We start from the raw sequence: 12,258 nt of genomic DNA on the forward strand, positions 1-12,258 counted from the left end.
GTGGAAAAGACACTTGAAAACTTGCATATGGTTTCCTTTGGACTTTGCTCCATTTGCCTTTTTCTCTTGCTGATTTTGTTTTGCATGCTCTTGCTGTAATAAATCATTTAACTATGAGTACAACTATATGATGGGTTCTGAGTCGTCCTAGTAAATCATCAAACAAGGAGGTGGTCTCAGGACCCATGACATACATATGTACTTATATTTGTTTGAATGTATTCATGCATTTGTTCATTTATATTTTTTGATTTAATACTTATATATATTGCAAATGATCACCACAATAAATCTAGTTAATTTCCATTACCACATGTAAGTTTTTTTTCCTGCAATGAAAACTTTTAAAGATCTGCCCACTGAGCAACTTTTGGATGTGCAATAGAGTTTTACTAACTATAGTTGCTATATTGTACATTATGTTCTATGATTTATTTATTACTGTAAATTTGTACTTTTTGAATCACTTCACCCATTTTGCTCACCCCCAACCCCGGCCTCTGGAAATCACTAATCTGTTCTCTATATAGATGATTTTTTTTTAAGATTCCATGTAGAAGTGAGATAATATGGTATTTCTCTTTCACCGATTTATTTCATTTAGTATAACACCCTCAAGGTATATCTATGTTGTCACAAATGGCAAGATTTGATTATTTTCTTATGGCTGAATAATATTCCATCGTGTGTGTGTGTATATATATACACACACACACGATGGAATATGTGTGTATATATGGTGTATATACACCATATATACACACACATATATATGGTATGTATATATATACATATATATGGTGTGTACATATATATATATATATATACACACACACCACTTTTTCTTTAACCTTTCATCTACTGATAGACACTTAGGTTGTTTCCATATCTTGGCTATTATGAGTAATGCTGCAATGAACATGGGGGTGCATATATGTTTCTGTGTTAGTGTTTCATTTTGTGTAAATACCCAGAACTGGAATTGGTTGATCATATGGTAGTTCTATTTTTATTTCAGTTTTTTAAAGAGAGACACAGAGAGAGGAGAGAGTGTCTGAGCATGAGCGGGACTGTGCAGTGGGAGAGAGACTCTTAAGCAGACTTCATGCCCACAGGGCTCAATCTCATGATGTGAGATCATGACCTAAGCCAAAATTCAAGAGTTGGACGTTTAACCAACTGAGCATTCCAGGTGCCCAGTAGTTCTATTTTTAACTTTTTAAAGAACCTCCATACTGTTTTCCATTGTAGCTATACCAATTTACATTAATATACATATTAATAGTGCACAAGGGTTCCCTATTCACATACTTGTATTTCTTGTCTTTTTGATAAGAGCCATTCTGATAGGTATGAGGTGATATCTTTTTTTTTTTTTAAAGGTTATTTTATTTTATTTATTTATTTATTTATTTTTTTAATAGTTTATTGTCAAATTAGTTTCCACATAACACTCAGTGCTCATCCCCACAAGTGTCCTCCTCCATGCCCATCCCCCCCTCCCCCCACATCCATCAGTCCTCAGTTTTTGTCAGCATTCAAGAGTCTCTCATGGTTTGCCTCTCTCCCTTTCCCCCACCATTTCTGCCCTTCTTCTCCCCCTTGTTCCTCCGTCAAGTTCCTCCTAATCCTCCTATACGTGCAAACATATGATATTTGTCCTTCTCTGCCTGACTTATTTCGCTCAGCATAACACCCTCAAGGTCCATCCATGTTGCTACACATGGTATGAGGTGATATCTTATTATGGTTTTGATTTGCATTACCCTGATTAGTAATATTGAGTACCTTTTAATGTACTGTTCGCTATCTGTATGTCTTCTTTGGAAAAATGTCTATTTAGAACTCTGCCCATTTTTAAATCACACTCTCTCTCTCTCTTTGTTTTTTTGTTATTGATTTGTATGAGTTCTACATATATTTTGGACATTAACCCCTTATCAGATATATGATTTATAAATATTTTCTCCCATTAGGAAGATTGCCTTTTCACTTTGTTGTTGGTTTCCTTTGGTATGTAGAAGCTTTTCAGTCTGATGTAATTTCACTTATTTTTGCTTTTGTTTCTTCTGTTTTTAGTGTCAAATCTAAAATACCATCTCTCACCATCTATTTTGTGGTAAGGAGCTTACTACCTATGTTCTAAGAGTTTTATGGTTTCAGGTCTTATGTTCAAGTCTTTTAAGCCATTTTGAGTTCATTTTTATGTATGGTGTAACATAGTGGTGCAGTTTCTTTATTTTGCATATTGCTGTCCAGTTTTCCTAGCATCATATATTAAAGACTCTGTCTTTGCCCCATTGTATATTCTTGGCTCCTCTGTCATAAATTAATTAACCATATATACTTGTGGGTTTATTTCTGGGCTCTCTGTTCTATTAATCTACATGTTTTATTTTCTTTAAATGCACAAAGCAGTTTCTTTCTTTTTTTTTTTTAATTTAAATTCTAGTTAGTCAACATACAATGTACTACACACTTGCTTTTAAGCCAATACCATACTGTTTTGATTGCTATAGTTTTGTAATATAGTTTGAAGGAAATAAATCAGACAGGAAGTGTGATACTTTGTTCTTCTTTCTTGAGATTGCTTTGGCTATTTGGTATCTTCCGTAATGCTATACAAATTTTAGAATTTTTATTCCATTTCTGTGAAAAATGCCATCAGAATTTTGATAGAGATTGCATTCAATCCATAGATTGCTTTGGGTGGTACAGACATTTGAACAACATTAATTCTTCCAATCCATGAGCACAGAATATTTTTACATTTATTTGCGTCTTCTTCAACTTCTTTCATCAGTGTCTTACAGTTTTCAGTGTACAGGTCTTTCACCTCTTTGGTTAAATTTATTCCTAGGTACTGCATTCTTTTTGATGCAATTGTCAATGGGATTGCTTCCTTAATTTCTCTGATATTGTTATTAGTGTATAGAAATGCAACAGATTTCTGTATATTGGTTTTGTATCATGCAACTTAACTAAATTCATTTATTAGTTCCAGTAGTTTTTGGTGGTCTTTAGAGTTTTCTGTATATAGTGTCATGTCATCTACAAATAGTGGCAATTTTAGTTCTTGCTTTCCAATCTGGATGCTTTTCCTTTCTTTTTCATGTCTAATTGCTCTGGCTAGGGCATTTTTTTGTTTTGTTTTTTAGATTCTACATAGAATCTATAATAATGTATATAATGTATATAAATAATAATAATCCATATTTTAAGTTTTTGATGCCACATTTTACATCTTTTCATCTTATATATCCATTATTACAGTTAGAGTTATTTTTACTACTTCTCCTTTTAACTCTTACCAGCTTTATAAGTAATTAATTCACTACCTTTACTATATATTTCCTTTTACCAGTGAGATTTATACCTTCATATGTTTACTTATTACTAATTAGAGTTCTTTCTTTTCAGCCTAAAGAAGTCTCTTTAGTGTCCTTCGTAAGGCCAGTTTTATGGTAACGGACTCCTTTAGCTCTTGTGTCTCTGGAAAATTCTTTATCTTTCCCCTTTAATTGTGAATGATAATTTTGTTGATGGGTAGGGTTTTCTTGGTTGGAAATTTTTTTCTTTCAGCACTTTAAATATAGATTAAAGCATTTTTTTGCCTTCACTATACAAAGTCAGACTAAGACAGTTCACCTCATTTTTTAAATGTCATTTAAATTGCAGTAAATGCAATTTACTGCTAATATACAATAGAATTCAAGACCAACTCTAAAATTCATACTCTTTCTACAATGCTGTGTTATCTCTGCTTGTAATGTGTTGGCTCACCAATTTGCTAAATTGGAGAGTTAGAATCTTTTTGTCCATTTTGAAACAAAAATTTACCTTAAATTTATTGATTTGTCTGATATAATAAATACAGTATGGGTAAAATAAATTAATGGGTTTCTTTGATACTTTAACTCTGACAGGTGGTTTGACTGCTAGTAAAAGAATATTCATTGTCTGCTCTAAGTAGAGATGTAGAAAGTATGGGGACATTAGGTTGAACTTCTATCCACAGAAGAATAACTCCCTAAAGTTTTTCCTTTCCTTTTTCTTCTTTTTAAAATAACTATCCTAATATGATTTCCCTTACATGAGAAATGTGGAAAATTAATTAGTTATTTGAGAATACTAGAACTGCAGAATTTTAAACTAGTGGAAAACCCTTAGACAAATAAATTTCTTTTCTACATAGCATGAAAGTGATACTTAAAGAGGTGACTGACATATACAAAGTAACACAAATAAAGACTTATACTTTTAAAATATTATGTTTCTAAAGATGTTACTACTGAGCTAGTAGAGCATAAGAGAGCTACTACAGCATAACATAAAAATTGGGACAATTTATGTTAAAAAATATACATTTTTAGTAATTTCATTTTAATGACAAAATAGTCACTCTGGAATTATGAATACTTAAAAACTATCTCCTTAAAAATGGATCCGGTATTAATAGTAATCGCTTTTTTAAAAAATTTTTTAATGTTTTAATTTATTTTTGATAGAGAGAGAAAGAGACAGAGCATGAGCAGGGGAGGGTCAGAGAGAGAGGGAGACACAGAATTTTTTGAAGCAGGCTCCAGATTCTAAGCCATCAGCACATAGCCTGATGCGGGCCTCAAACCCATGAACCATGAGATCATGACCTGAGCCAAAGTTGGACGCTCAACCGACTGAGCCACCAAGGGCCCCCCAAAGTAGTTGCTTATTTAAGTTTTATAGAAAAATGCTTTCAAAACTTTCTTATAAAGCATTAAAATATTAGTTAAAGAACTACCTATTTTGTATTTTCTATGTTTTCTAACTCTATACTTTCTGATGCTGACAGACACTAAAAAATAATATAGCCTATATCAAAAAAACCCTCAATTTTATGGAAAAGAACTTCTGTTTCAGGTTCCTTACATCCACAAGGTTAAAATTTGTAGAATAGGTAAATCCATGCACTTACGCCTCAGTCTGCCTGTGTTGCTGTTCTTGAAGACAAGCTAGATCCATCACATGTTTAATTTGTGCTTTCAAATCTTTATTCTGGAGGTGCAAATGGTGACAATGAAGATCTTTACTGAGCTCCTGGGGAAAACAATGCAAACTATACTTCAGATTCTTTTAAGAATGTTAAAATTAAAGAAATTTTAATAAAACTTATTTTATATTGGTGTCAGTAATTTTAATTTTTTATATATAAAATGATAATGTTTAGAAATAGTTTGAAAAATAAACATCTTGGTATATGAGATCTATAACTTACAAGCAGGATAAGTTTCAAGTTTCTCAGAAACTAAATGTTAGGAACTCAGAACAAATTTTATTCTGATGGCAGTTTCTTGGTCTATCTAATTTGTTGATAATGCTGTGAAAATGCATGAATAGGACCAGTTTTTGCTTAAATGTCACTTCTTCAGAGAAGCTTACCTGAGCAATATATTTAAAGATGGACACTCTATCCCCAATAGTCTCTGCCAGAGCACGGATCAGTAATGATTTCATTTATCTATTTGTTTATAGTTTCACTGTTTATACTAGAATGTAAGGTTCAGAACCAGGATGGGGGTGTGTAAAACTATTTCAGTGTTACAGCCCCAGTGTCCAGTGTCTGGAGTTGCATGTAATAAAAATTTCTTGCCTTCACTCAATCTGGTATAAGCTTCACCCTAGAGCAAAAGTATGAAGTCTTGGAGCTGCCCATTTTCCTAAACTTCATATGCTTAGGTACAAGTGTTCTCACCTAAAATCAATCATCTTTCCTTAAGCCTACTAAATCTTCAGCAGGAAAATGTCAGCTATGTGGTCACACTGAACAGTGAATGGGGATAGTCCAATAGCATTCTCAGAATCCTTAACTGGGAAAATTTTACTCAATACAATGAAAGAAAATGATTTTGGACATTTGAGGGGCTGAGACAGGAACCCCATAAGCAGGGAAGCTATGCTTGGAAACTTCCTTTTGGAGCAATTCCCATGATCCATTTTAGCTTTTCAATATTCCTTCCCAACCTGTATTTAACCAGATTATCTAAAAGCTTAAAACCGTTTTTTCATTTTCTTTTTTCAATACTTCCTATGCCAGTGGTAGGCATGAAGACTAGAAATAATCTCATTCAATGTATCTGAGACAGAGTAAACTTGGGGGTTATTTCTTTACATGATTTAGAATAGCATGCATTTTAGAGAAAACCCTCTTTCGGGAATCAGGATGATATGGTAAGAGCACTGGCCTATAAGTCGAGTTGTCTTAGAGATAGTTTCAGCCAGAGTAAAAATGCTACCCTAAGCCAAAAATTCAGTGTTTATGGAGATCAATTTACTTGCCTAAAATTTAAGAGCTTGACTAGATGATCTCTATAGTCTTTCCCAGTTAGAAAATTCAATGATCCTAACGGTCTGAACATATTTGCCAAATATTTCATCTTTTCTCTTAAAAACAAAACAAACAAAAGAAAATCCTTCTTTAAATATTTTCTCTGATAATTTTATTCTTTTATCTTCTTGAATTACTTATCTGTAAAAAAGACAAGCCTTGGTTGTATAATTATATTAGTCAACAATGGGCCTTGGCTAGCTTGTCATTTTTGGGAAGCCAGGTTTACAATTTGAGTCTTTTCTCAATTTTAAAATAAAGCATAAATAAATAAGTAAATGCAAAAACTTTAATTCTATCCTAAATAGCTGTCATTTTGACAATGATCATTTTGAAAACAAGACCATGTTAGATATACATTGTCTCTAACAAATAATTAAAACTTACAAATAAGTGAAACAAAACCAAAACTACTATAAATATTCGACACCTGCCGCCTTCCAAGAGAAGAGGCTCTTGTGCTGTGAATGAGAAACATTTCTGTGCCCAGGACTCTCAGCTGTTTTCTCAGAAAACCTGTCACTCAGCACATGGCTTGGGCGCTCTGGTAAGCACTCTGGTGGAGGTTGCTGCATTCTATGATGAGCCTTTACAGATTTAGATACCTCAGGCCTACACAGAATTTCTTAAGTTAGCTTTCCTAAGACTAAATAATCTCTAGTACAGTTTAATGATTAATCACTTTTTTTTGCTTACTCCTCTTAAGTCATGTAAATATGTCTATTTTGTCATCTTAATATGAATACAGCATTAAAAAAAAAGTGTTCCTTAGTTTGCTTCTAGAGTAGATACTCAATGTTGTATAAATGGAAAAATGAGTTTTAAAAAAGTGAAATTATATGAATGTGACCTCCCTAATCTCTGGGAGAAGATCTGTGTAGCTTTTTGATCAGATTCTCAAAGGCATCTATGACCCAAAAAGGTCAGAATTGCTGTTCTGAAGGAAAAATAGAAAATGTAATTTGTAATGCAGCTGACACTATTGACATCCATGTTACAGATGCTGAGAATACTATTACTATTATTTGTCGACCATCTACTATGTGTTACATGGTGCTAGGCCTTTGCATATAGCGTTTCATTTAAACATATTTTGAAGATAAGAAATTAAGACACAAAGTTACACAACTTGTCCAAAATCATGCAATTAGTGTTAGAGGGGATATTCAATACAACTACTGAACAGAATGACCAACCACTCCAACTCTTAAGTCTATCCTTTCCCTAATATTCTCTCTCTGTAGGGAATATTCTAAAGTGCTTTATCAATTAAATATTATAAAATATTATTAAATTATGCTTTGTATTACACTTAATACCTAATCTACTGAACTAATTGACAGGCATGCTTTCAGTAACATACATTGAAGACTTGTAGAATAGCTGAAGTGTAGATTAAGTTGTTGGCTGACCCTCCACTAATCTCCACACTAAAGAATTACTGAATCTCTATTTGTCTTTGGTTCTCTTTTTAGGAAATGGTATCCGCTGCTTGTCGTTCACTACTCCTTTCACTACCTTGACTGTCATCACTGATTGCTTCTGCTAGTCTTCTCCCTCTCGTCTGAGCTATAAAGCTAAGCAGATGGCCATTGATAGCTATTTGTTGTCAACCAGAGAATTCATCTCCCTAATCACGATGCACTGGGTGATATCTTTTCAATCACAACAAAACATTGTTATCTTTGAATATTACCATTACAACTTGCATTCATTGGTTACTGAATATACTGAGCTTTATTTTACCTGTATTAATAATCAGTCTAGTGTTTTTTTTAGAAATGTGAAAGTTCCAGGACTAGATACCAATTAGCTAATACATAGTAGTATATTTCAGAAGAGGACCACCAAAGTAAAGACTTTAGATACCCCTCCTTTAAAAAAGAAAAAAAAAAAAAGAAGAGTATAAAGAAGTTGTTCTTTTAAAGTACTAGGTACTTGGAGCAAAATTAATTACTTTGTAGTAGGTGTCAACTTGTTGCTTATTACATATTCATTTTCCTCTTCTTTCTTGTTAAGAAAACTCTAATTTTGTTCAGGGTGATAATGTGTCCATCAAGAAGAGTCACCTTCACATATTCCTTTATATCTAGGGACAGCCTCATGAAAATTCTAGCCAATTAGAGGTCTATTAGGAATTTTTGGAAAAGCTTTTACTATCCCCCCTTTCTTTCTCTCTTCTGGCCCAAGTGTAAACTTGAGGCTACAGATGGAATAATGACATGGCAACTATGAAATGAAAAGTATAATGATGACACTTTGGAGGTGCTATATTGGGAATAAACTGCATATTCCCAAGACTTATTGTAAAGGGAACAAAATACAGCCCTAACTGGTAAAGGCAGTAAAGTCAGATTTCTGTAACCGTGTGGGTGAACACAATTCTTATCTGATTCAGGGATTAATCATTACCCATCACTACTTTTTACAATCCTTTGGCATTCTAGGTGAAATATCTTCACTTTAGTACCCACACATAAAGATTTAAAATCAGCTTTCATTAGCTGTAATACAAGTAAGGGGGTGACTACATTTAAAACTGTTTTTCCACAAAACATTAAGTATTAAAACAAATTACCTATATGATGAATCTTTAGGTAGTTTGATTACTTCATTCTAACTTAAGAGGTACCTCATAAAAGGAAGCAATTGCTAAAGGGTAACTTTACTTAAAAGTAACTTTACTCTTCTGAAAGTACAGAAAAAGCAAATTTAATGGGCAATTAGCAAGGCAGAAGGTATATTCAATCATAAATGGTAAAAAGAGTCAAATCTCAGAAAGACGGAGCAATAGCTGTCTTATGAAAGATATTTACTCAATGACAAAGACAATGGGTTTTAGAGCTCAGTTCTTACAAAATGAGTCGGAACACATAAACACATCTGTACCTTTGGAATATGGCCATTTTGACCTAAGAGTTCCATTTCAGATTTTACACGATGGAGCCAATTAGTATTCTCATCAAATTGCTTCAATTCCTCTTCCCTTTTATTCTCTAGGTAGCATCGACGAGTTTTCAACATTGCAAGTCTATGATCTCGTCTGCAAGTGGCCTGAAAAATAATGTAGTTAATAATAAGTCTAATTTTTATATCTGATGTATGTGATATTAGCAAAGTAGTAAATTTTCTTATATGTGTGCCACTGTACTCTATTAAGTTAGGTTATACTTTTATACTCAAAGCTATTTCCCCTTTGAAATCTCCACAATACTACTGCTTGCAGGAAAATAGGAAATTGAGTTGTGAGTCATTTTTATAAAATTACATGTTGAGAGTTTATGGCTTTAAGAATTACACTGGCCAAACTGAAGACTATAACTTTTTTTGTGTGTGTGCTACAATACATTCCTTTAAATGTTACATTTGAAAAGTTCATACAAGGTCTGATAATTCCTATGATTTTACTCAAAATCAAAGCAGATACAAGTCCCACACTTGCCTTTCCTCCAACCCAAAAGGTGTGAAGAAACAACTGTGCTCTGATTTTGCCTACAATGCTTTTAGACGGGCTGGTGTAAGTAATAGGAAATAGAGCTTCTATCAGAGTGCTTATAAATATCTGATCTTACCTGATGATTGGTTCAGGACCCATAACAGGTATTCTGAATAGTTTTGGTGTTTTATGTAGGCATGAATCTGGTCTTTTGGTTTCTTACACCAAGGGTCTTGCACACTATCATGGGAACTGGGGACTAGAATAGCTTGACCTCTTTGGGCTATTTTCAAACAGACAGTGAACTCAAAAATCATCAGATATGATGGCTGGACCTCAGACAATAGATCCCCATAGATTATAGAACAAGCACCAGTAGCTGGTTTGGGGAGTAGGGAATTGTATGAAAGTAAAAAAAAAAAAAAGCATGGACTACATTTGAACTTGGTCAAAAAACTTACTCTCTTTAAAAGCTAAGTTCTTCTTGCTTGCTATCTTTCATAAAAGATGTTAATAAAATTTTGGAGGAAAGCCAAGCATTAAAGAAATTTGCAAAAATGTGAAACAATGTCACTCTTCTCACTACCTCTTTGTGTTGTTTTAGAAAACATAATTCAGTATTTTTCATTAAAATGTTACTTATGTTATTGTGCAATGAGCTAATGGTTTTAAAATTAATATATAAATAGATTTTTATAAGTCTCAGTTTGAATTTTTAATATAGGAATATTGGTAGATGAAATTCATATGAACAAAAAGCTCTTTTAGGTCTTAAATAACTTGTTTTTAAACAGGAACAGGTCCTGAGACCTGAAAAGTTTAGAGCCACTACCTTAGAAGGTAGGATATGTAGCCTCTTGATTTTCTTCTGCTATATACAGCAGCTATGAAAACATAGGCAAGTTAATCTCAGTGGGTCTGTAGTCACCTCACCTGAAAATGAACATTAAAGTATTGTACCTGCCTGGAGGAAGGCAGTTAAATCAAATTATCTTTACTTTGCTTTAACATTTATAAATGTTGTAGGAACTCTTAGAAACCAGGGCAGGAAATGCTCTGAGGCTCTCATGGCAGCCAATAATTTAATACCAAAAAGTTCCTAACTGAAAACCCTGCAAAGTATGTTTTTGAGGTTTTACTTCTAATGTCCATCAAATGTATCCTCTATGATGATTCCCTATGGGGACACTTTCCATCAGGGTTCTCATACTGACCTACTGTTCTGAAATAAACAGTAAATAAGTAACTGAGAATAAATTCTTAAATATGCATGTTAAACCCTGACATTAAATGCTTCCTATTAAGGTTTCAAAAGAACTTTACATATTTTATTAACAAAATCCCCAGAATACAAAACTCAAAGCTTCTTGAGTGAAAACAAACATATAATTCTAAAATTTAGGTGTTACTATTGCTTTGTGCAAAAGGACTGTTAACGTGCCTAAAACTAATTTGCAGATTATCTTTATATGGCCATAAAGTTACCCAAGAGCTTCACTTTAATTCTAATCTCAGAGTCCATACTATGGAACCACTTATGCTTGAACCAATGTTATGAGATTCTTTTAGCACGTCTGATAATAAACCACTTTTAGAGAGGGTCCAACACAAATATAAAATTCCTTGCCTTAGCAAGCAGTTTAGTAAAACTATAGTTTGACACTTAGTGTATAAAAAACAAAACAAAAATATCTCCATCTCTATAGATGTTTTCTTAGGTTTTTCAATAATTTAACCAAAACCAATATGCTTAAGAAGTTTTATCTCCATTGCCTCCCTAGTCTCCTAAGGGGAGCTATAAGAACTGAAACATGTAGATTAAAATGACCAAAAGTAAGAAATCATAAAAGGTAACTGGGTTGAATAAAGCCTATTGAGAAGAATGCAGATGAAAATAGAAAAAAAAATTTTTTTTAATCCAGCCAAACTCATTCCCCTACTCTGTTTTAAGAAGTACTCACATTTTTTGGTACATCAACTGTATCTTAATAAAGTGACTTTTTTAAAAAGGCATTTTCAATAAAATAAGGGATAATAAATGCATACTCATAAGTAAATTACTAATTTTGATAGTGTATCAGCTACTGAAAACTGGCATCAGTGATATACTAATGAATACTTTATGATTAATTTCTCAGCATATCAGTTTGTAATTTCACAGGCTGAAAAAAACTGAAATGCTAGTTTTTTAAAGCACTGTTTAAACTTTGATGGCTTTCAACATTAAAAAATGTAAAATTTTTATACAGAATTGATACTTTTGAGAAGGTAGGACAGGAGAAACATGTTTGGGGTAGTGGTCTAAGAGGAGTTAAAAGTTATTTATAAAAGACAGGATAGCTTTGGGACACTTGGGTGGCTCGGCTGGGCGTTCAACTTCGGCTCAGGTCATGATCTCACAGTTCGGTTTGTGAGTTCGAGCCTCACATTGGGCTCTGTGCTGACAGCTTGGATTCTG

At 33.2% G+C, this 12,258-nt stretch overlaps 1 protein-coding gene across 2 annotated transcripts in view; it reads right to left on the reverse strand.

Moving 5' to 3' along the window:
- The window catches only part of KIF18A (kinesin family member 18A), a 73,874-nt gene that overhangs the window by 37,569 nt on the left and 24,047 nt on the right, over nucleotides 1-12,258 (reverse strand). For both annotated transcript variants that reach the window (XM_077761435.1, XM_077761436.1), the window contains 2 exons: nucleotides 9,254-9,418; nucleotides 4,955-5,076 (listed from right to left, as the gene is read on the reverse strand). In XM_077761435.1, coding sequence (XP_077617561.1) covers nucleotides 4,955-5,076; nucleotides 9,254-9,418 — 287 coding nt within the window. The remainder of the gene's footprint in view (nucleotides 1-4,954; nucleotides 5,077-9,253; nucleotides 9,419-12,258) is intronic.

The sequence above is a fragment of the Crocuta crocuta genome, unplaced genomic scaffold, assembly GCF_008692635.1.
Source record: "Crocuta crocuta isolate KB4526 unplaced genomic scaffold, BGI_CrCroc_1.0 scaffold884, whole genome shotgun sequence".
NCBI lineage: Eukaryota > Metazoa > Chordata > Mammalia > Carnivora > Hyaenidae > Crocuta > Crocuta crocuta.